The sequence below is a fragment of the Chelmon rostratus genome, chromosome 12, assembly GCF_017976325.1.
Source record: "Chelmon rostratus isolate fCheRos1 chromosome 12, fCheRos1.pri, whole genome shotgun sequence".
Taxonomy (NCBI): Eukaryota; Metazoa; Chordata; class Actinopteri; order Chaetodontiformes; family Chaetodontidae; genus Chelmon; species Chelmon rostratus.
This window is the reverse complement of record NC_055669.1, coordinates 21,520,231-21,546,534: the sequence shown is the minus strand read 5'-3', so window position 1 is coordinate 21,546,534 and position 26,304 is coordinate 21,520,231. Positions and strand designations below refer to the sequence as shown.

The window sequence follows — 26,304 nt, the reverse complement described above, 5'->3', positions numbered from 1 at the left end:
GCAATAAAGTTTAAATATTATTACTGGGAGCCACCTAAAACTAACATACAGGCATAACAAATATAGCAGTTAAATTAAAGAGATCTGTCAGGATTAATGTCGTCTCGCAGAATCTGCGAAGCAGACGTACACACAGCTTTGCTCGTTTCATCCGCTCCCAGAGGAAAGCGAATTTACATTTCAAAGTTTCAGTACAAAAAAAAAAATAAAAGAGGAGTGTTTCAAAAGGGCTTCAGAGGTCCTGCTGGAAACACAGGTAGAGAGGTTTACTGCGAACTTAAATGTGAGTTTTCAGTGATGCTCAGACAGAAAAGTGTTGTCTTAGCAGCAACGAGTTACAATCCTACCCTGGAACAAGTGCATGCTTACAGTATTAATTCAATTTTGAGTGACTCAATAAGCTTTTTTTCCTCTTACCGAACTCTCTTGGCTTCTTTCCCGCCCTTCTAATCCCAAATGTATTTGCAATATGACTCCAAAACTTCCACTCACTTTTGGAAAAAGCTATTGCTATAAAGCTATTGTCTATCACAAAAACTTGGGCCCCGTTCCTGCCTCAGTAGGCCCCCTCCCCCCTTTTAAGACACCCGTTGTCTCTCCTGCACAAATCAATAAGTAAATAAATGTTTGTATTGCAATTGAGAACGTTTTCTTCCGATCATACAGGACTTAGGTGTCACAACATTGTACAACATCATTTCAGTCACAGTTTTAGCTCTCCATTATACACTCAGAATAAGATAAAGGTGGAAAGACATCCAATTCTGTCCTTTGCACTGAAGGGTTGCTGTATTACTGTACTAGCCCAGTCTGCTGCAGCAGAGAGGCAACAGACCCCACATTTAAATGTATGAAACGGATGAAAATGGCATGAATTGAAATTACCTTTTGTAGCCACTTCATGAACTCATCTTGTCAGTATCTTGTCAGCCTCGGTTACATGAGCAGATGGTGAAAATGGACCTGCAGCTGATCTTCTCTCTGTGGCTGTTTCTCAAACCCGAGACGATGCTGCTTCATTTATCAGCAAGCTAACACCAATAATATTACTAATTAGCCATGTCGATAATAAACCACTCTAAAATGATGCTGACAATTTTGTCAACAGCTGCTTACCCGTCTTATTGCTTTCTATCTCTCCCCTCTCTCTATTTTCTGTCCTCATCGTCTGATTTATTATTATTTTTATGTCTTCAAAGTCACCACCATCAGTGCTAGTTAGCACTTACCTAGCACACTAAACCATATGTACCTGGCAGAGAGGCTCTAATGTTGTTTTAGGTACAGAAAATAGTCTGTCAGGCTATTTATTCAGCCAAGAGTGACAGTTATAGTACTAATCTCAAAATTGCAGATATAAACAAACGTTTAACTTCAGGTCTTATGAGGGCCAACCTCATTTTGGTGCTTTGATTCCACTTTTACCTTCACTACGACACGCCTGTCTGTTGGTTGTGTAAAATTAATTCTCCCATGACATCATATGGAGGAGTGCTGCACGAAGAGCTGGAAAGTGCTGCATGATATACTCCTGCTTGATCTATTGGCAGACATACTGATGCTTCACCAAACGCAGGCTATAAAAAAACCACTAGATGCTAAACATAATCTATTTTCACAAGGTTTCTCAGACCAAATACCACCCAAAATTTGTTTGGAAAGACACAAGTCAGCAGCACCCACCACACCAGACTCCCTCCATCACAGAAGAGTTTTAACAGGCGTCTTGTGAAGCTGCTCCTATTTCAAGACGCTGGCAGGCCGAGGAGTCCAAGCCGAGTCCATAGGCGCTGCTGCTGCTGCTGCTGCCGCTGCTGCTGGCCCTGCTGTATCTGGTTCACGGGCTCTGCTCACACTGTCTTGTGGTTTGGACTAGGCCACTGTCATTTCACTGGAATTTCCTGCCATCTGCGCTCAGTCAAAGTTTCTCACAGATCCACACCTGCTTGTAAATGTTTGGGTTTGCCAGGAGGAGAGGACGGAGGGCTAGGTGAGCGCTGACGGGGGAAGAGGCAGAGATCCACACGTGCACTTTGAGTTTAGAAACAATGAAATGTAAGCTTTACTTGTTTGTGAAAGGCAGGTGATTTTTATTGAAGACAGCAATTTGCTCATGCTGAGACAGAATGATGAGATATTATATTTTAATATAGTAATTATTATATAGTTATATGCTGCACTTACACTCATACAGTTCTATTTGCTGCTGTACATATGTCTGCAGGCAAATATGAAGCAGCTGGTTAGCCTAGCATAGCATACAGAGTGAAAACAAAGTGAAACAGCTCCCTTGACTTTCTCCCAAAATAACAAAATCCACCTACCAGCACCTGAAACGTCCTCTAATCTGTTTGTTCCAGGCGTACGAAAGAGTAAATATGGAAATATGTCATTTTGCAGGAGGCTAACTGTGTGCTGGACTATTTCTTGGCCAGGACCAGTTTCCAGACACCCAGTGGAGATTCCAGGAAGTTACAGTGTCCGGCCAAGAAATTGTCTGGTACATGACCCTCTGCAAAACAGCAAACTGTTTTACACCTTGGCTGGCACAACAAACATGATATAATGTATTATAAAGTGGGATGTCAAGGTGCTTGTAGGAAGCTAGCTGTTTCCAATATTTTATGCTAAGCTAAGCTAAGATACGAGAGTGCTATAAATCTCATTTAATTCTTGGCAAAGCAAAGTGTAATTCCCAAAATGCTGAACTTCACTTCAGTAAAAGCACAAAGTAATATGAGCAAATATGAAGCCAGCAAAAGGTTTTTTTTCCTTTTTTCCCTTGCATTTGTGTAGTAGTATTATGTGTTATGTGCATAACTGGCTGTTACAGACTGTAGCTGGGATTATATCTGTAGCCACGGGATGAAGCAGCTTTGGCTGTTGCTCTGGTTGCGGCTGTGGCCACGGCTGTGCTTTGGTGGCTACGATTATGGTTGTGACACAATAGTTGACGTGGGTGTGACATTAACTACATGCTGGGGGTGAGTGTGTGCAGTGAATCGTCATAGTCGTACTGGCTGCATCGTGGTGGATCGGTAGCACATCTGTCATATCTGATCACAATAAAATCCTGTGTGGTTTGACATAACTTTCTATCCTAATTTTAGGAGCAGAGTATTTGCAATATAGGTACTGCAGCCATATCATGGCATCACGGCTACAACTACCCCGATCAATAACCATACCGACATCCACTGCTTCATCCATCACGACCAGGCGCAGCAGCTGCAGCTGTGCTCACAGCGAGTGAGTTTACCTCTGGAATGTAGTGTGGTAGAAGTACAAGGTAGTATTGAATGGAAAATACTCAGGTATCTCAGAATTGTCCTAAAGTACAGTAGCTGAATGAATGGACTGACTGTATTTTCTTTCCATTATTATTGTGCATGTGTTATTATTGTGTGTGTGTGTGTGGCTCCCTCCAAACTGATTAAATAAAATGGAAAATGTTCTTTTATGTATGCAGATATGTGGATTTTTTTTAGGAACTCCCTCCCTTCCATCCAGTTAAAATAAACAAGGAGAATAAACTCTACTGAGATTGCAGATTCTGTAAATTAGACATTTCTTAAAACACTATTTGGAGTATTAACCGTCCCAGGAGGATCATTGCAGTTAACAAAGTTAACAGCATTTCAAGCCTCTTTCTAAGCTGACATGCATGAATTCTTATCCAATAACACATTCTTATTTTGTGCAACATGACACTGTGTTATTCACCTGCTCCCACTGAGTTTACTTTGACCCAAACTGCCTCTCAAAATCCAAAAAGAGCCAAAGAATTTTTCTGTAGCCTGTAGCCTGCAGTCCTTTTGAACTGGGAGTGTCACGCATCAGCGATACAAATGATCACATTTATCCAAATAACCGAGGAGATTTTACCAGCGCAGACGCTGTGATCCACCGCAGGTCAAACAGGGTCGGACAGGATGTGCCTCCAGGGCATTGTCGGTGAACTGGGGTGATCTGGTTCAGAGTAATGCCAGACCCAAATCACCAATATCAATACTGATACCAATGCTTTTTATTCTTTAAAGCGACTAATGCATCATGTTGGTTAATGAAATCGTACATGATTTATGAGGCAAGTTTAACATGAATAATTTACATCTAAATGCAAACATTGGGTATTACTTATGACTGTTTTCTGTGTTACAGAGAATATAATTATTTTAAGTCGGGCAAGGTAAAAACAAGACATGATCTATTATTGAGACAGGTCCATTTTTCTTTGCATCGATCCTGCTGACACTGGTATTAAAACTGAAAACATTCATGCAGTGAACAACAGTTTTAGTCACTGACACAGATGATGGACAACCGGTCTGCCCCTCTTTCCTTCCCCTGCTGCATCATCCCCGCGTCTTCCAGCTGGAGTATCGATATACTTGTCATGCATTCCTCACTTCTTTTTCGAGCTGTGTTTCCACAGCCATCGGTGGTTTAGTCACCTGGACGAGCCTCATCTTTGAGCAAAGCCCCTTCATTAAGCTGATCACTCGGTTGGATGGTGCAGGGATTTCTACTTGGTATGTCTTTCTGGAAAAACTGCCATCAGCACCTTTTCCATGCTCATCTTCCTCAGACTTGGCTGCAGGAATCAGACTGGCACACTGAGCCGCCATGTTCAGAAACAAGGCGGCAACTTGCGACCTTCATGAGTGATGCTGACGACTCCTTGGTACACCTGAGCACTGGCACGACCTTACTGTCCACAGGTGTTTCAGCACCTTCACCGTCCTCTCATAGCTTTGAGTTTTCACATGAGGTCAACATGAATAAATGGTCTTTGAAGCCTTATTGTTGACAGCAGATGTTTTAGTGAAAGTCAGACTCACAGGTCATTCAGTTTCATGATAAAATCTATGTTGCCTAGTCGTTGTGGTCCGATTTCGACGGGCACACCTGGAATGTGAAAAATGTGAGTGATGCACAGTTACCTTCCTTCAAATCCTTCAAATTAAAGGTGGGTTGAGTCATTCTGCACAAGACAAGATTGTTAAATTTTTCCATCTCTTCTGGTTTTACAATGCGATTACACATTAGCAGGCCAGATTTACTGTCCCTCCCCCATCTCCCCTCCCCTTTACCTTCTCTTGTGCACGAGCATGAACGACGTCTGCAGCTGATTGGCTGGCTCAGTCCAAGCCACTTTATTTGTTTCCCATTCGTATGGAATATAATATCAGCATTGTTTATAACTGTGCTTCAGAGAGGAAGAAGTGTGTTTTGACACTGACGCCACCATCAGCAGCGCTATCACTCCTACATTGATGAACTTCAAACGATAATAAAGCCTCATCTTTCACGCACACTGACTGTCTGGCACAGTGGACATGATGGAGCATCAGCACGCCTTCAAATTAATTTACAGTTCCAGATACATGACTGTTTTAATGGCATGTGCTTTGCGGTATTAAACTCTTCGTGTGAGTGGACAAATCTCTGCACAATCAATGAAAAATATGAGAAAAATATAGAAGATTTTTGTGACATATACTGTAGCCTCTTTTGTTTTTTTACTTATTATTACAGTCGTGCTTTACAATAATCATATTTGGTAGACACATCATTTGAATGCATCAGTTCTTGGTACATTACTGACAACAGCTACAAAGACTGTATTCTTGAGTCAGTACATCATGTAAGTGATTCAGTTTGGGGGAAAGGAAGGCGGCGTTCACCTCTGATCAACAGTGTGCGTCTTTGTGCAGCTCTGCAGCTTTCATTGTCAGGTCAGCAGCTTCAGGTTGGGCCTCTCCCCTCAGTATAAATAAATGTTTCAGGAGGCTGCACCTCATGATCCTCTTGTTTAAGTTCCTCGTCTCACGCTGTTCGACAGCTCGTGTTGCCGTGAACATTTTCAGAGCGGTCAGAAGAAGGAACAAAGGCTGCACATTTTGCTCAGCTGTTACGAATATTCATCTTTATGTACAAAGTGCATCAGGTTTTTGATGGGACAAACTCTTCTGCATGTCCTTTAATAGTCAGACCTAGCTTGACCTCCCCGGTCTGAACAGAAAATCCAGCTGTTCATCATGCAGCGAGCACGACTGTGCTCCCAGCTCAGCACTGTTTGATCTAAAGACATGATTTCTGTTGCATTTATTACTTCCTTAACTTTTGAGTTGTATCATAAAAACAAGATGTATGTGTTTGCCTGCGTGTCTTCTGAAAAAGTCTGTCTCACTCCAGAAATTAGATGGAGACAAGGTGAACTAAACTGAATGGTAATCAAGAACAGTTCCTACCAGCTGCGAGAGAAATGGTCGTCTGTGTTAAAGGCCTCAGCTGTTCTTATAGTGGTGGATGAGTGAAATCATGATGGATGGAGAGAATGTTGAAGAAATTTAGAGGCATCAAGAGGGCTTTGTGTGGTTTCACCCTCTCAGTTCAAATGAATTAGGTGGTGGATACTGTCTGGGACACAGCTGCAGGTACAATATGTCACTATGGTGATGTGTGTAGAGCTAGATGTGAAAATGTATAAGTGAGATTAGAAAATGAGGCTGAAAAGCATCACAACAGACTTTTCAGTCGCTTAAAGCCTCGAGAAGTGGCGTCATATCTGCAGGGTTACTGGTTCGCTTCCCTGAAATGTTTGGAAATGAGTAGGTAACACTCTCAGAAACAACTCTCACTTTTATTACCACCTGCACAGTGTTCAGTGAGAGAAAACTGCAGTCTTTCTGGAAATTTCCAAGGTGTGAACGTGTATAACTGCACGAATGTAAAGCTGCAGAAAACAAGAAAGTGTGCTCGTTCAATATCCTGTGGATAAATAAAGGTTAATGACCAGTAAGCAGAGTAAATTATGATTTATTGGTGCTGTCATAGCACAAAAAAAAATGGTTTCACAGGATTAACTTATTTTGAAAATGGAGGCCCTGAGGCTCAAATTATTTAGTGAGGTGTAAACTCTCACCCTGCAGCCAACTTCTCTGTTATTAGGATACCAGTCTCTCATGTCTTTTATAAAAACACAAGCAACAGTTGTGAAACTAGTTACGTAATTCACATGTTTTCTTTAATGGTCAGCCAGCCACATTTATGAGATTTTGTTCTCTTGCAAACATATTGTCCGAACCTAAAATATACTGCACCTGTGGGTATTTCTGCGTCCCCACGTATTTCTTTAAATCCGGGAACTAAGATTTACAACACTTATTTTCCATCTCAAACTCATGAAATCTCATATGATTTATGTAAAAATGTAATAAAAGCAATGTCAGGATTGCAAATGAGTCCTCAGATGTACCTGGATGCACATGATGCCAATTCCACATGTGATCCTGTTATTGGTAGCAACATGGTAGCAAATCTCAAAAGAAATGACCAAACACACTATACATGCATACAGTTACATGCAGTAAAGACAGAGTGTAGAGCAACTCATAGATGAGTCCATGCAGTAATCTCCTTTATCCAATGTGTTCACAAAGTGGTGAACCTCGCTCCATCCTTGCTGTGAACCACTGAGCCTTTCCAGGATGCTCCTTTCATACCCAATCATGAAACTATCACCTGTTACCAATCAACCTGTTTACCTGTGGAATGATCCAAACAGGTGTTTTTGGAGCATTAGGTATATGAAGTAAAAATAAATGAATAAATAGGTAAATGAAAAGGGAAGTTCACATACACCCGATGAACTGATGAAAACAAGCATCAGATTCTGCTGTATAAATGAAGTTTATATAGATACACAGTGACAGAATCTAATATTTTCCTGTTTTGAAGTTCAGCTGCAGGATTCAGCGTTAACGTGCGAGTGTAGCAGCTGATCCACGCTGATGCCTCCGCAACACCATCAAGGATTATTCAGGAAAGATAGGATTAGGACTCTGAATGTTGTCTGCGTATCCACATCTCTCATTTCAATAAGGATCTTTTTCTCATGTTTCAGTTGAACCAAAAAGCACAAAAACATTTGTAATTCAAGAACCAAAGTGCTTATTGTTGAGACAAGTACACATTTGCTTGTCCTGAAATGCCGCAGCTGTGTTTAGCTAACCTCAGCAAGTGAGTCTTTGAAAGGCACCACATGAGATGCGCCTGCTATTTTATAAAGTTTGCATGCTCAGTTGAGGCTTTGTGGGACACTTTTCTTAGTTTTACTGTCTGACTCTTCTTTCTGGATTAGGACCAAAGTGGTTTTTGAATAGACACTGCTAAAAAAAATCCCCCTTTTGCTATATTTGCTGCAGGATTTCACTCTGCTGGATTTATAGCAGAGTGGATGTTTACATGAGGCCGGGATTGATGCTTAAAAGGAAAGGTGAGATTATGAAAAGCGATAAGATTATTTGTCAGATTTGATCTTTTATTGTTGTGACTCTGATGTTTTGTTTGCATCTGAAATCCCACACTTTGCCCTCAGAAGTCTAATATTGGTTTTAGCTCTCAAAGCCAACAGGTACTAGGCTGCAATCATCATATTTCAACATACCAAACCACTTCTGCAACACAAGTATCATCAATCCTGTTCAGCTTGTTGACACACAGACACATTGTGATCTCTCTAATTAAGATTCAACCACAGTTCCCATGACTGGCCTGCTACATGACTCTGGTGGGGGGAACTCCAGCGATTTACGGGAAGAATCATAAAACTGTAAACCAGACTATACCAGGAAACTATGGGCACGAACCTACACTTAGTGACTCCTTCGTCAGCTAATATAACTACAGAAGTGAACTTACTCATCATCTTAGCTGAGTCGGTTTCTGGCTCGTAAAATAAGCATCCACATGAAATCCCATTGAATCCTTGCGATGACTAATTACACGTGGCGGAGATCCTGTTGTAAATTAGATCATCGATATCTGGCAGATGGCAGAGAACAGTGGAAATCGAGTCTACTCCAATAAACACTCAAGGACTATTGCACAGTGGAGCTACTGTATATGTGACAGGGCAGGGGAGCTTCTGTTTGACCCACTATTTTCCAGCCTCCCTCGCCTGCATCAGCAGCGAGCAGAGAGATGTGGTCCATTACTCGTCTTCTGTTAACAAGCATCTGGACCAGGTTCCAGGCAATCGGCTGCCACACAACGTCTGGCTGTTTGCTGCGAGGGTGGCCGTAATGCCTGCAGTAATGAATCAGCCCCGACTGTTACAGCAGCCCAGAGGAAGCCAAATATACACCCGCTGCAGCGTCACACTCAGGGCTGTTTGATTGAAGCCTGCTGACAAGGGGGTCGGACATGACGTTTGTTTTGGTTTTACTGCATCTGGGACCTTCTCTGTTGGTCACCTTGGTCCATTTGCTGCTAATGATTGAAGGCAGAGCTGCCGATGGCTGGAAACGAGGGGGGGAACATTCAGGGTGTGACACATCTCTGGGTTTATGTTTCAACCCTTTGAATGGTATGGCAAGTTTTCACACCGGCTGAGTCATCGCTTAGCAACATTGCAATAAATACATTCTGGAGGGAGCTTATCAGACCTCTGTAGTCGGCGCCTCATCTCTCGCGACCAACCTCTCTGTGATCGAATTGCATTTTGGGCAATTTAGACGCCATATTTGACAAGGAAGAAGAATGGAATAAAAAAGATGATATTCCTGGCCCTGCTGCATCGATTTTGTTCATTTTGAGAGGGACAATGTAGTCAAACATTGAGGTGCTTTCAGTATTTCCATTTTATGCTACTTTATGTTTCAACTTTATCACATTTCAAGCAAACTCCACTGCACGCATCTGATGACTACAGTCGCTTTACAGATGAGGAAATTACATAGAAAAACATACGATAAGATCATTAAGTACAAAACATAATTTGGGATTAAACCATTGGGTCCCAATCTTTCTGGGTTGTAATAAGCTCTTACAGAAAAGCAGTGTCTAGTTGGGTGTCTTGCCATGTGTCAATTGAGTCATTTGCACTTTTACTAAAGAAACATTTCCAAACTTCTTTTAAATAACTATTCAAGGCTCACAAATATTTTATCCAAAATATGCAAAGAATATAGAAAAGTAAAAAAACAGATTTGTGTCTGGGAACCACTGGACTAAACTAGCTAACTGTATAGAAAGCAGTTAAAATGAGCTCCAGCTCGAGCAGCTAAAACAGTAAAAAACTGCTTTAACATTGATGCATATTAACAATTAGTATTAATAATGTAAAGTATATTGCTCAGAGTAGGTATTTTTGCTGCAGAATGAGTACTTTCAATACTTTGAATACATGTTACTGATAATAGTTGTGTATGTTTAGTAGAGGATCTGTGTCCTTCTTCCACCGCTGTGATTCAGAAAGTGTTTTGTATTTTTATTTTTTGTCTTTTAAGATGACTCACTTGGGTTTGGTTTCTGTCTCCCACAGTGCATGAGAGATGACTGACCGAGCAGCAGTTTGGAACAAATGACAGAAGATTACACACGCTTTGGCTGAAACAAGAAGATGCCAGCGACTGAAAATCAATCTAATTTGATTACATGTGAGAACTGAATGATGCTGTAGATGGTTTCAGTGGACTCCTGAAGCTGCTCCAGGAGGATCATCGTAGATTGAGGGGCTCTCTTGGTGGACGTTTGCGAGCGGGGGCCAGGATGTGGCCCCCTGACCTCGGGCCTCCAGACGTCCAGCTGACACTTCCTGGTTTTGGAAGTGTGTTTGAGGATGCGGAGGACCATCAGGCACCACTGCCTTCTGGTGGCTTCTGTCAGTCATCGATGCATTCAGGTGGTCTGGGCGTGTGCTGTCTTCCAAGGACTTCCCTGTCCCTGTCCTCACTGGGCTGTGACCTCACCTCCCTGCTCAGCTGTAAGACAGCTGGATCCCACATAGAAAAGACTATGGAGGACTTTGCCACCACGGCACACACAGATCCTAAAAACAACAACCAGAGGTTCAGTTGTTACCCCCAGCCCTCCCTCCCTTTATCATACATGCTCACCAGCTGTGCCACATCTCCCCCTTTTGGCTCTCCACCGTCCTCTCTTTCCTCTTCCTCCTCCTCCTCATCTTTATTTTTTGCCTCTTCCTTGCCTCTTTCTGACGCACCCGGGGGCAACAAGACTCCTCATCAGCAACAAAAGATACAGGAAGAGTATCACTCGATCAAACAAGAGCCTGCAGATGATTTCTTACCATGTAAGAGGGAGCCGTTTCAAGTTAACAACCAGCAGGGGGAGCTGTTCCACGTGGGCCAGCCCCTCCAAGGCCATGATGGTCAAGACAGCGCTCCAATTCACTTCCCGAGGCTTAATGGACCCATAGGACAGGACCTCGCAGTGGACCAACAGGACCAGCCGTGTCATTGGATCGACTGCAGCGCCACTTGCAGCAGCCAGGAGGAGCTGGTGAGGCACATCGAGAAGGTGCACATCGACCAGCGCAAAGGGGAAGAGTTTTCCTGCTTCTGGGCCGGCTGTGTGCGACGCCACAAACCCTTCAATGCTCGCTACAAGCTACTCATCCACATGAGGGTCCATTCTGGAGAAAAGCCCAATAAATGCATGGTGAGTCAGTTGGCTTTTGTCTGGTTGATCACAGTAAATCACAGTATTTATTTTACTGTTACAGAACCAGAGAAGACAAATAAAACTTTTTATCTGAAATTTAGCACTTCCCAAATACAATACACATCAGTGGCAGCTTGATGGCATGTTTGGGTATCAGAGAAAAGAGAAAAATCAATGGCTCTGTTTTAATTTTGTTGCTGAGTTTCATGTATTTGTCTTAAGGCCCAAACTAGCTTAGGCTATAAATGCTGTGTTACATAGCACCGCACATTTAGCAATGATGTTCTAGTGTCAATTACTAATATCTCCACAAGTCATAATACAATGTTCTTAGATGCAAAACTCAAGCCATTTTTTTAATGACTTAAAGCTACCCTGTGGAATGTTCCTGACCACATGGGGCGCTGTAGAGCAATGTTTTTGGGGAATGTGAGATTTGAGAGTCCACGTGCAAATTTCAAGCATGAGAGTGGCATGATACACATCTCTGAAATAGGCTGAATTGAGCTGTAAATTATCTCCAAGAAACCAGGAAGAATTTGTGTGCACACTGCCAGCTAAGTCCAGGTGATAACCAGGTGGACAGCCAGGTGGAATCTCTGGATAATGCGCTTTTAATTGACTTTGCCCGTGATTTATCCAAACTATGCAGGAATCAAACTGGCAACCTCATCAACTTAAGCTCTACCACCACTGTTGCAACCATTTTCAGTCAGTCAAAACATCTCTCATTCTTTCCAGCTTTCAAATGAGCCGTTTGGAGGTCTGAAAGGCGTTAACATGCTCGCAGTACGTCTCTCAGACTGAACGACCGATGATCACGAGCCTGTTAGACAGAGATGATCAAACGGTTTCCTTTCCTCAAGACAGGTTTCCCTTACTCATGCATGCCAGAGGGAGAAACGTGGCAGTGCCGAATGAATGGAGGATGTGTCTGTAGCACTGAGCGTTCAAAAATCTGCTGATCACTCTTGTTATTCTGACAAATGTAATTAATTCATAGCAATTACGTATTTATGTTTGGTGATGTAATACACTGATAAATCATTCATTCCTGTAAAAACTACGTTCCCACAGAGTTTTTGAGCAACTTGTCCTCTGAAATGTGTGTAAATTTTAATCCTTCAGTCCTGCTTGAGTCCCAGAAACACACAAAAATCAAACAGAAGAGCAGCTGATGCATCAGTCTGCAGTGCGACAACATTAACTGTCATTGCCTTTACAAGAAAGTCAGTCGCTAATTGGCTATTTTCCATAATGTCTCAGAAACTGCAGTTTATTTATTGCAGAGCTGCAATAATTATTGAATTAATAAATTAGGCAATTCACAGAAATTTAATTGATAACTATTTTTCATGCAAAATGCCAAATACTCTGACGTGGGTTAAACTCGCTTTATTAAATGTGAGCTCTTTAACTGACAACTTAATGACCTAATTACAGATCATGAGCTGAACATACTGTTTTTTTTTCCCTGAAACTTGAAGGTGAAATTTAAACTTTAAAAATGTTTTCAGGTCTGACAGGAGAGGTGGAGGTCTAGCAGCACTTTTTGTGATATGTTTTTATGCTCACTTTTGACAAGTACTAAATGTAAATTTCTCTTTGGAGATTAATAAAGTATCTATCTACTCTTCTATCAAGTATCTTGCACTGACGCTGGTATGCAAAACTCCTGTCTTATTAATTATAGTGTGTTGACCACCAAAACATCCAGCCTTTATTGATGAATTTAATGACCTATTTTCCCAAACTTCCTTAAATTTTGATTTTATATTGATTTCTTGTGACTTTGATATCCATGCAGATACAGTGGATACAACAACCAGCTGCTGGAGGCCTATGGGTCCTCTCAGCATGTCACTGGACCCACTCATAACCTGGGCCAAACCTTATGTCCAAAAGTGTGAAAGTATTTTCTCTGCCAGCACTTGAAGTTGCTTTATCAGACCATTCCTGAATCTTTTTTAATCAGTCTTAATGTTCTAAGGGTCAACTTTGTGAAACCTGTTCAGAAATGGTACCTGCCTGCTAACTCTTTGATATCTTTGCTACCAAATTCTGTGACGTTAGAACGTCTGATATGTCCTCTTAGAATGGCATGGTAATCACCTTCAAGTTACTAAACTAGTTTTAGATTGTATTGCTCCTGTTGAAATTAAAGTGTCATCCAGTGAAGTCAAAGCTCTTTGCTAATGGATGAATTGAAAGGGAGGAAAAAAGGGACTGCTGGGCTGAGTGTAAACTGTATAAAACCCAGCTTCTAGAGCGTCTTGATGTTTATAAAAATCTATTAACTAGTAACCCAGAAATCAGAGAAACAGTTAAGCATGTTTTAAACATATAATAAACAATAATACACACAATTCCAGGGTTCTCCTTTTCTACTGAGCTTCTAAATAACTTCAATCCCAGCTGATTTTATTTTCACCAGTAATAGAAAGGATTTTGCAGCCTTTGGCCAAAACAAAATAATGACTATTACAACAAATATTCCCATGATCATTCACGCTCCTCTCACCCTGCCTCCTACTCGGTTCACTACTATCTGAACAAATTTTGCACCAGTCTGTGCTGATGATCTTGGAGCAGTGATTCAGAGTCCTAAGTGCTCCACTTCTTCCACCCCTCCTTTAAAAGCATTTTTAACTGTTTATCTAAAGATAGTTTAACCATTGTAAACACCTTTTTACAGTCAGTATTTTTCTTTGGTCACTCAAAGCTTCAATTCTTAAACCACTTTTAAAGAAACCCACTTGAGACCCATCTATTATCAGTAACTGCAGACCAATCTCTAACCTCCCATTCCTAAGCAGAATTATGGTGAAGCACTGGAGAAACCAAAGAACATGACTCTGACAGCGCTGCTAGCCTCTCTCATCTGGAAAAGGCTGGGAGCACTGTGAGAATCGTGTTGTTTGATTTCCCCAGTGCCCTCAGTCCCGTACAGCCCACGCTTCTGAGGGACACCACCTCACAGCGGGGATTGTGGACTACCTCGCCAACCGACCACAGTACGTGAGGATACAGGACTGTGAGTTCGGCATGGCTGTCTGCAGCACGGGGCCCCGCAGGGGACGGGCCTGGCTCCCTGCCTCCTCATCCTCCATGCTGCGGATTTCGTGCACAATTCAGTTAACTGCCATCTGCTAAAGGTCTCTGATGACTGCAGTTTTCAGGAAGTCAGCACGGAGGACAGAGAACTGATCCAGGGAACCAGCAGAACTGGTTGTATCTGCTGAAGAGACTCTGGTCTTTTGGAGAGCAGGGGGAACTCACTGAGGACCTTTTTTTGACTCTCTGATGGCACCACAGGGGTCAGATTTTCAAATAAATAAATAAATAAAACATTTATCTAGGCCCAATTAGCCTATTATTGTTTAATATTTTCACTTTCTCACAAAATTAACATTATTTTTTTTAGCCTATTTCAAAGTTCCAACGTTCAACTACCAGTGAATAAGTTCTTCTCTCAACAAAAACCTCACAGGAAGCAAGCAGAAATACTCAGTTTGAGACTCACTATGACAGTAGGCCAACAAAAGCTCAAGTGACGTCTCACGTGCCTAATAGACAAGTTTAGACAAGTTTCACAACTCAGTAGTCGCCACACAAAGTCGAGCCAGCGTGCTGCTGTCGGTCCAGGGAGCAGACAGCCTGGGATCCGAGCGGTTGGATGGTGGGCATGAACAGAGAGGATAGAGACTCTGTACAAGGTGAACTATGAATTACGGACTTTTTGGCTCATCACCAGTTGTTGGTAAATTAATCTACAATCACACTCAGGACGGACTGACCCTCTTCCACGAGATCTACTAGAGGTAACACTAGATGCGCAGATTTTTATTAATAATCTGCGGGGCCGATGGAAAGCTTCGGCGACTGGTTAAGAAGGCCAGCTCTGTCCTGGGATGCCCCCTCGACCCGGTGGAGCTGGTTACCGGTCTTAATTATTTCATTTAATTAATGGTTTTTAACTCACATGTGTTATTTATGTTTGTTTAAATTGTGTAACCTCCGTGGTACCTCACGCTCTGCAGCACACTGTGCTTCCACCTCTGAATATAATGCAATCCAGTAACGACACCTTTAACTATGACTTCAGTGCAAAAGCATGTAATTAAAGTGAATTATGGCAGAATAGTAGAACTGACTTACATTAGACTGTGCATACATACCTGCATATAAAAGCAATGACTGAATATAAATACACTGAATGGCAATTGCAGAAAAAATGCTGACCATAATCAGCTTCAGGATTTTAACTGGAAACTGCAAAGAACATTATGGTTTTTGATGATGTAAAAGTAGATCAGTCATTCACTCCGGTAGAACGTCTGTTATGTTCCCACAGAGAAAACTCTTCCTGCCTTCTTTCACGTCTTGTCTTTTAAAATGCTCAGACCGTTTATAAGTATGATGGACTATAAATTCAAAATGACAGAATACAACAAAAGAGGCACGAGACACACGTCCAAGATAAAGACGAAACCAGACGACGTCAGGTTTGAGAAGACGCAGAGGCTGTGAGGTCCATCACAACAGAGGCCTTTGAGCTCCAGCACAGGGTCAACCTGCATCACCTCCGTCATGAGTCATTTTCTGAAACACAGCAGTTGCTGCATGGACACGTCTGTCCTGTGATGACCCTCAGTTTGGTGCCAAGTCCCTGTCCCTCAGAGTGAATAACCCTCTCTGTGATTCCCCAGAGACTCTGCTGCTGTCGTCAACCTGGGTCTCCCATTAATAATTCATTCAGAAATCTGAATTTAGAGACGTGCTTCTTGCTTAAGTGAATTAGTTCATTAAAGTGACATAATCTGCTGCCAGCCTATAAATATATTACTGTGGACAGTTGCCAGCAAACAGATTAATAAAATTAAGTCAACATCAACACACAAAAAAAAGTCATTAGTCACACTTGAACTACGTGAATAACGTCATTTCATTTTCATAAAGTGCTCAGGCCAAAACATGTAAATTAAGTCATTCCCAGTGCAGCAATGGAAAAAGAATATCTCACATGAATGCAGTCAGTGTTTGTTAATGAATTCAGCCGTATTTACCAGCTCGTAAAGTCTCAGATCAGACAGGTGTTGCTCAGGCTGTAAACACGAGTTCCCAAAGTGTTTTTAAATTCATGGAAGGAGAGTCATTTATATATAATTTATGGTGCTGAAATGACGTTCATGTACATACACATTTAAAGGACCGGTCTGTTGATATTCTTTACTTTCCTTACTGTCAACAATCCCATGAAAAGACCAAACCAACAATGATCTTAGTAACAAATATTGTCCTTGTCGTCAAACCTGATGTATCTTATTCCTTCTATTCCTCTTAGGCCTCTAGCAGCTGTAGAAATTATTATAATGGGAGAAAAGGCCAAAGTAAGGTGACGTTCTTTAAAAGCGACAAAGTGTTTATTATTGTCACCATGATGACAAAACTCCCGTAGCCTTAATGAGGTATACATACGGATGCTTGGTCGTCTGTTTTAAGGCAGAGGGAACCCCTTTAAGGTCATTTTTCAACGTGCGGGCTTGTCCTATCATCTATAGGCAGCCCATTCTTACTCCCAACACATCAAATATGGCAGCTTGGTCAGTGGCCGTACACTTCAAGCTGTCACACTGTAGGTGTCATTTCTGGATGAGAGAAGTCAGGTGACGTAGTATAAAGAGCAAGAAAAGTCCACATATGGAGGAAGTTGGATGGGTCAAATACAGGACTTTCACTCAGGAGAGCAGGGTTTGCTTCTTTTTAACCTGTGTGCGGAGGGTCAGTGAAGTAACATGACACGTAACTAATGTATGTATTTTAACCCTGACCATGATCTTTTCCGAAACACAACCAAGTAGTTTTGGTGCCTAAACGTCAGCACAGTTTGAACTTCCATATGTGAGAAGTTGGGATTGAGATCACACGTATACGGATATTTTGCGAAACGAACATTTTCCTCATTTTGCATTTGGGCCTCGTTCACACGCAAAACTGTGTTTTAGGTCACTAGATTGGAGATATCATCACCTCAATTCATGCATGCCTGCTGTTTTTCTTTGTGTAACGAGAATGTGTCTGCAACAACAACGAAGGCAGACTGGTGGTTAGCTTATGTTTGGTTAACGCTGCTAGGCCATGTGCCAGAAAGGTGTTAAATAACTACAAATAATGAAATAAATACTATTGTTTGGGTTGGAATAGGCTCACTGTGCATGCTCAGAATGGTATCCTCATGTATTTGACGTGTTGTAGATGTGGACTTCATGGCCACCGACTGGCCCAGCGTGCTTGTTTGAGCTCTTGGGTGCGGAAATATATTTTTAAACAAGGGGAAAATATCTGGTTGAACAATTATCCGTACATATTTGTGCCTCTCTCCCCGGACGCAGCTTCGCTCTGCTATTGAAGCACATTACTTGCATCCTGCACAGCCAATTAACAATCAGCCCAAGCACTCACAGGTGCGTCAGCAGGCATGGCTTCAGTGCCTGCAGCTGATACCAAACCATTCCCACACTGCCACAAACACACAGTTGTTGTTTTTTTTTTTTTTGGTCTTTTCATGCAATTTGTTGTTTGTTGATGCCAGAAATATAGATAATTACCAGCCTCATTCTTTAAGTACATACATTCAAAGAACAAAAGATTTGAATGAGAAACATTACAAATGTCAGTACGGATTTACAGCAAACTAAAAATGGTATTGCAGGATAAAGCATAACTTTTGAAAATGTTAAAAGAGACTCAGAGACTTTATGAAGACACACTGTGCTGTACATGCAGTCTTTATTAGGAAATAAAGTGCATAAACTGTTGCAGAGCTTAAATAAAGCTGTACTCAGATTACTTCTCCGTCAAAGGCCTTGCAAATCTGTTTCTGTTCAGAAGTCATGTGTAATCATAGGGGTAGGGTTACATTGGATGGTTTTGAAAATAATGTTTTAACTTTAGTAATCATGGGGAGAATTGACAAGCAAAGCTGAAGGAGTATTCAGTCCGTCCTTCTTTCAAACAGCTCACACTGATGTGTGTCCTCTCAGCAAAATGTTAAGTCTGACATAGCACATGTTATGTTCTCAGTTTCCCACGACATGAAGAGCCTTAATCTGTCCTCTACGTGCACGAATACCTGGAGATGTGTATTCTCATGCAATTGGTTGTGATCATTTGGTTTTTTGTCAAGGCGATTTAAAGCCTTGGATTAATTAATGACCATGATGTAGTGTTTTTAAATACAGACTTATTAAACTAAATGAGGTGACTGACATTTACTGACTCATTAGCGAGACCTAATAAAACCCCTGGAATGGATATTAGGTAGAAAAACTGTTTCCATATTTCCCTCTGGATTACTTTAAAAAGGATGAAGCACTTTATTCTTCCATTTTATGGTAAAAGAATCGGAACAGGATCTCATTTGAAGTTTGCAAAAACATCCTTTTTCGAAACAAATCCGTACGTGAATTAAATCTTTTAATAACTCTGAAATATGTGGAGCATTAAGCTTTTTTAAATGCCATGTTGCTCTTTAATGAACACAATGATTTGCCTTTGTTTTGTGTGTTTATCACTCTGTTTGTTAGTAGATGCCACTTATGTTCATTGAATTGATTGGTGGCTATTTAATCATGGAAAAATTGTCTCCTTTGACCATTTAAATGTTCTCTAAGCTGTTAATGCTGCAAATCAAACTTATATTTACATATTTACATTTAAACTTTGACTTACATCTCACAAATGAAAACTTGTTCCAGTTTACTGAGCAGCTGGACCCGGCCTTACATCTACATTGTACCTGCTCAGGCTAAACCGCTGCTATGGTCTGCTCCAATGGACATCTCTGCTTATCTAGCTCTGTTAGTCTCACAAATGGCTACTCCTTTAAAGCATCTTTGAACCTTACCCTCACCAAAGCAAAGAGCTGGCAGGCAGCGTGACACAGCAGTTCGTCCAAAAGGCTTTATAGGCAACTTTATGTGCATTTGTGTGTGAGTGTAAGAGTGCAGGCAGGTCTACAGGGTCATCAGCTGGGCACCGTCTCAATAACTTGGGTTTCCTTGAGGTCACATTCGCTTTTGTTTACAATATCACCAGCTAGCATGCTGACCAATTACAACCAGCTCCTAGCAGGTCAAGCTACTTTCTTCTTTCAAGTTACCTTCTTTTATCCCTATTTCTGAGTTGCTTTCTTGTATCTCTGAATTGCCTCGCAGGCCAGATCAAACAGTCTCGTGGGTGGCATACGGCCCAGAGATTCTCCACCTCTGTCGTAAATCTTACAAACTTAACCTTTAAGTCCAATAGTCACTCTTCTTTTTGCTCTATTTTTGTTTTCCACCAATGCCCGAGGGAAATATCTGGCTCTTTAGCTGCTAAATGCTCCAATATGTTCATCAGCTAGTTGTTAACTTTGTCTGCTGCTTTGGCTGGAAGCTAGACTGATGAGAGCAGTGACCCAACACAGTAAAGATATGGAGCAAAACACCAAAACTATGAGCTGAAAGACACTAAAATGCTCCATAGAGAAACACTATTTACTACTCTGTTAAAAAGGTGGATGTGTTAACTTGTAGTAAGATTGTTTATGTTTCCCCTGTCAGTTTGAGGGCTGCACCAAGGCGTTCTCACGCCTGGAGAACCTGAAGATCCACCTGAGGAGCCACACCGGAGAGAAACCCTACATCTGCCAGCATCCCGGCTGCCTCAAGGCCTTCAGCAACTCCAGCGACCGAGCCAAGCACCAGCGCACACATCTGGACACGGTCAGTGCGCAGACACCCGCACTACACCTGCCGTAGAGACTGAGCTTTACATTTAAAATGCACCTTACTGCAGCACGAGTCACATTTACGTAAAAGTCAAGCGCACTCAAACGACTGTAAATCGAATCTAATAAATTTTCAATCGTTTCTCCTCATATTTTTCCCTTCGTGGTGATTTCAAGTAACAGCAAACAGGGTCCTGCTTTAAAGAGGAACACTACACTAAATGTTTGGGGGTTTTTTGCACTATGCACATAATTACACAGATTCTTGTTGGCATATGATGTAAATACATATGATTTTTCCAACAGTATGCATATTGTGGGTAAAAACTGCTTTTTCTGCTCAAATTCAACTTGTATGTGTCTGCAAATTGCACTGAAAAGTAGCAATTCTGCAGCCACCAGTCATGCCAACTGTGCGGATGAATGAAAATGGAAATCAAAGAGCTTCTCGTGCAGCATGTGAGCAAACATGATTGAAACTCAACTTGCAACTCAACACCATGTCATGCTTTGCTTAGGTCAAACTTCGTAAAAACAGGAAGCAGAATTCACCATCTAACAACCTTGAATGATTAAACTGAGGGAGAACTTTATCAGGGGATCCAGGGAAGCGATGGTCGTAAAAGGCTTCAGCAAAAGAAGTTATGAAATCCACCACTGATGCATCCTGAGAGAAAACAGAAAACACTCTAACTACTTGAAATCCAAACTCTTAAAATTGCTCCCTCTTGTCACCAGGTGCGAAATATCACACCAGTATTGTGGCTCTTTCATGTCCAATGGCAGACTGCATTTATTCAAGTACTGTGCTTAAGTACAATTTTTAGGTACCTCTATTTTCTTTGACTATTTCCACTTTATGATGCTGTCTACTTGTTCTTCACTGCATTTCACAAGCAAATATTACACTTGTCATTCCACCACATTTATATGACAGCAGTAATAATTTCAAATACAAACCATATTATCAGCTTATACAGTTCATGAATTGTTCTAAACTACTATAAAACCTCTATCAGTATATTAAGTGTTTTTTGTTTTTTTTTTTTGTCTGGTTTTAATTCGGTCCACCAGGATCTACTACAATATTTAAATGTTGCTTTCATGGTAATGAACTTACAATCCTGTGAGACATACAATAATTAGACAAAGAAAGCGCCAGTTCAGCGTAACTGAGTACTTTTACCACATTTTGCAGCACATTTTGTAAGTTAAGGTCACAACATTTCAAGTCTGTCTTAAAACAACAATCATGTCATGAAATTATATCTTTCCCTGGACAGTGTTGCAATAAAGTGGAGGGACGGTAACAAAAAGAGGGAATTTTGATCCATAAAGACTGTGACTTTGGAAGAAACCCACTTAAGACAAAACAAGGACTGTAGATTTGATCCCACATCACTTTCAATGGAAGGAGAGCATTAGGAAGAGATCTCTCATTGCATGGAGGAATTATGACAGGGCTATATTAGCCGCTGCTTGCATAGCACACCCGAACCTCCGACTGAACTGCCGAGGTGCTTCGTGGGTAATGTGGGTGCCAGGATTTGACAAAGACGATGATATCTGTGGTTCTGCTGCCTTGATTTTGATGCGTTTTAAAAACTGTTTGTCGTGGCTACAGGACAAAAAAACCTCACTTCAACATACAGATGAATGAGCTGTAGAGTATAAAACCTCACTCTCCTGTAGGTTTAAAATACGCAGATTTCTTTATGATATACAATAGGTAGTAAGGGATCTGTGTGGTGCACTAAACACATAAAATCACTTTAATTTAAAGTGCCACTGCTCTCTTCTTTCCTCCTCTTTCTGCATAGTTGCCTGATGTACAGTCTGAGCATTCTTTAGGATTGTGAAACTACATACCTGATGTGGATTTATTCTATAAACCACAGTTATTTTTACTCCTGCTGACAAGCGATGAGGGCTTAGCAGTAATCCAGCAAATCAGATCTCTTATTACACGGGTGAGATGGAGCTGTACGTTGCACTCCGCTGTTATTGCAACAAGAGCAGAAAGTTATTTTCTCCTTTTTGTGGTTTCACGCTGGCTAATCGCGGCTTTGCAGTTGCGTCACAAATCAAGAATCAGACACATCTGGCGCCATCACTGAGGCCCAGTGGAGAACTGTCTAAATGTAAATAATCGCTGAATACAGTATTACAACCAGCCAAGAAAAGGCTGGTGTCAATGCAGGTTATTTAAGTTTGACTAAATAACTTGTATTGTGTTACTAACAATATAAATAATAGACCGTCATGAAAGATTTCCAGAATGAGGTCAATCGTATGCAGTCTCAGTGTCGCAACGAATGTTTGCAGCTCACATAACCAGAAAACTTTTTTTTTACTCAATATAAATGCCTCACACCAGTTTCAGATCCTTTACTTAACTGAAAGCACTAAAACACACAGTAAAAATACTCTAGTACAAGTAAAAGTCCTGTACTGAAAATGTTATTTAAGTAAAAATACGTAAGTATAATCACAGAATATTAGTAGTTAACGTATTAAAAGTAAAAGCAGTCAATGCATAAAAATGTCCCCTGTGACAGCTTTACTATCATATATTATATATTTATTATATATATTATTATTACTCATGTCTACATGTTAAAGCAGGATTTTGCTGTTGTAGCTGGTTAAAATGGAGCAAATGTTGAACTATTATATATTATGCTTGTTTTGTCCATCTGAGAGTGCAAACCTGAAAATCCTCACAGAGTAATTGTTTCAGCTGTACTTGTATATTCTGTTTGTTTTATAACAATTTATAACAATATAACAATGCATCGTATTTTATAAGCTTTTATAAGCCTAAATTTTAAAGTAACTAATGACTAAAGCTGTCAGATAAATGTAGTGGGACAGAAGTAGAAAGTGGCATAAAACAGAAATACTCAAGTAAATTAGCTCAAATCTGTACTGAAGTTCAGTACTTTAATTAATGTACTTAGTAACACTGCTTCAAAGGCATTTCATGTGTTTAAGACAGCAATGATTTAAGATAAGTTAGGAAATGTTAGAAATGGTAAATGACCAATCAAAACAATGAATTTTGTTGTTTTCTCTTCAGCTTGATGAGGTTTGACTGCTTTGTCACTTTGGTTAGTCGAAGCATTTCCGTCATAACACCTTGAATTGCTACATCACACAGGAAAGCATGTTAAGCTCTGTCAGATTAATATTTATATAATTTTGACACACAATTGCTCACTGACTTACATATTAATTAATTTATGACTTAACTTTTGCAGCTGACACAACAAGCTATGCATGCAATCACTCCGAAATTTGTATAAGCATACAAGGACAGTAGAGTTCAACACTTCATTTAGACTTTATCCTTTTGGACTCAGGAGGCTCTCAGCTCACCTCCGGGGGAATATTGTTCGGAAACTCTTTCATAAGAGCAAGAAGTTGCCCAACTTCTGCTAGCATGTGACATTAGGCGCTGTAGAAGAGTGCCAGATCGATGTGAGAGTAATTGCATGTGTGAAATTTGAGATGTATTTATTTATGTCCTTAGATAATTGTACAAACAATTTGCAATTAAAAACACAGAAAAGAAACAAACGGTGAATAAATTCTAAGCACTTCCAAAAAAACAGAATGTCTGAAAAGAATGGAGCACAGAGTGACCAAGCTAATTGCATCTACCCTTTACCCATGTAAAGACACTGAGCACTGCATTGTGTATGACAAAGCTGATTGGTCCTCATCTTTTCATCCATAAATCCCTGATCGGACATTCACCACCCGATACCACGTCTATGCTGAACTGCACCACAGAGCCCTGCTTATGTCTTATACTTCAAGTCCCGCGGTGGAAAATCTGCCGTTAGCTTTGGTGCGCAGAACACATGGAATCACTACTTGTGGACAATTCAAGATGATGATCTCACACCACTTCACCTCAGTGTGCAAATGTTTTTTTTTTCTTATTGAGACAAAAAGACAGAACAACATAAGGAAGACAAGCACAGTGAATGTGTGTGTGTGTCTCTGCATTCAGAATAGTCAATTTATGAAGCAGATTAAAACAAAGATGATTAAACTGAAGAGAGAGACAAAGAAAAAAATAACGAATAATAATGATTTCAAAAAGGACATTAATGCTACTCCTCATTTTTGCTGCTTCCAATGCCTTCACCATTAGTAATAACAACAACAACAACAACAACAAGTCAGAGGGGGGGTTTCCACCCTGCCCACTGGTAGCTAGCAAGATCGGGGCACCATCAGGGACCTCCAGAACTGGTCAGCAGGTCCAGTCCAGCAGGATCCACATTTCCTTTTGTATTACTGATACAAAATTAAATTTTTACATTTTTGCGTCTTTTTCCATGACGTTGTGCACATTTTTTGTGTGTGTTGTCCGTTTCTGTCCTGTAACTCGACACCTTTGAAAATGACATAAATGATTTTTGAGGCTGAAAAAAATGTTTTGACTTAAATTTAATCAAATTTGAGGTGAAAGTTATAAAAGACAAGATCTACTATACTAATGCCAACATGCCATTCTGCTCATACATTTGTACATTAAATCATTTTTAATTATGGAGCTGATGAATATTTTCAGCTTCTTCTCAGTGTAAATTATTTCATTTTGAAGCTCTTAATTAAATAAACAGTGGGTTAATTGGTTCTTGATAATTCAGATATAAATAAAATATTACCTTTAGATCTTCTGTGTTGCTGTTATCACTATGTGGGTCATTATTTTTTACTTGCAGTGTTCAGATTCTGGTACATAAATTTACAAGATTCAGCTAAATACTGTACATGTGTTTCCATGTAAACTTAATTCACTCCACCTGGTTAAACACTAATGAAACAAGAAAAAACCTGGAAAGAATCACATTCATGGAAATGGGCTCATTTACTCATCTAAACTCACAGCTTTGATAAAATTGTGAAATACAGCCGACAGCATGTCAGTAAATCCAAGAAGAAAGAAGAAACTCGGTGCCCAAGAATAGTTCTGCTTACAATATAAACTCATGTCAAAGCACGTTCCTTGATGTTTATTCCGATGTCTTTTATTTTGAAATGACTGCAGCCTTAATTTTCCTGATTAATTTATGCATAGCTAATGTATTCTCTTTTATTCACAAACCTGCTGAAGTAAATTCACGTTGATCTCTAGTTTGCCTTATGAATAAACTGATTTATGGCTGGACAGGAGGAATCTGTACACTGAGCTGTTCCTCTTAACTCTTCTCTCTCTTCCTCTCCTTAAGGCTGCAGACGAAAGGTAAATACACTCCGCTTCCAGTTGAGGAGCACATTACGTAAAATGTTGACATAATCTCTGTCCTTCTTCCTCTGTTAGTGCGGTTGTCACGCTAAGTAACCACATACGCAGCATTCATTCTAAATGTTTGTGTGCATAATACACAGGAATACTGCATACAGTATCACACCTGTAAAACATCTGGATGTGACTCTACTGAATTTATGCTATTATTTGTAAACACATTTTATGTCTGACATCATATCCGGGGTGACTTAATAGAAAAAGGACAGTATAGAGTATGGAGTTTATAATAGAGGGTTCATTTTGTTTACTGTGAACCTAAAATACCATAAAGGAAGAAACACTCTTGAAAAAATAAAATAAAATAAACAGTATGGATTTCAGGGTCTATTTTCTTTTTTTGTGTCATGTTTTCCTTTTTGTCAATCTTGTTTTATAGCAGCTGAAAATGAGCATGATAACAGAAAATATGAGAGTAAATGTCCAGTTTGGGGAGGTCACATATAACATGGACTGATAGAAAGAGACATGTCATATGTCTGATGTCTCTACAGGATTTCCTTCTGCAGTCTCTCATGCTTTTCTCTCATTTTTTTTTCTGTCTCACACGCCTCTCACGCCTCTTTGTCATGGTTCATCCACAGAAGCCGTACGCCTGTCAGATCCCAGGATGCACCAAACGCTACACCGATCCCAGCTCGCTACGAAAGCACGTCAAAGCTCACTCAGCCAAAGGCCTTCAGGAGAGGGAGGTCAAGGTAACAACAGCGGTTATGTTTCTATGTATTGGACTTTTAGC

The 26,304-nt window shown here is 40.6% G+C and overlaps 1 protein-coding gene across 2 annotated transcripts in view; it reads left to right on the top strand.

Annotated features, from left to right (window-relative positions):
* Window positions 1–26,304, top strand: part of LOC121615230 (zinc finger protein GLIS1) — a 45,141-nt gene that overhangs the window by 5,741 nt on the left and 13,096 nt on the right. For both annotated transcript variants that reach the window (XM_041949495.1, XM_041949493.1), the window contains exons 2-4: window positions 10,331–11,469; window positions 20,076–20,237; window positions 26,150–26,263. In XM_041949495.1, the coding sequence (XP_041805429.1) occupies window positions 10,558–11,469; window positions 20,076–20,237; window positions 26,150–26,263 (1,188 nt within the window). In that variant the 5' untranslated portion in view covers window positions 10,331–10,557. The remainder of the gene's footprint in view (window positions 1–10,330; window positions 11,470–20,075; window positions 20,238–26,149; window positions 26,264–26,304) is intronic.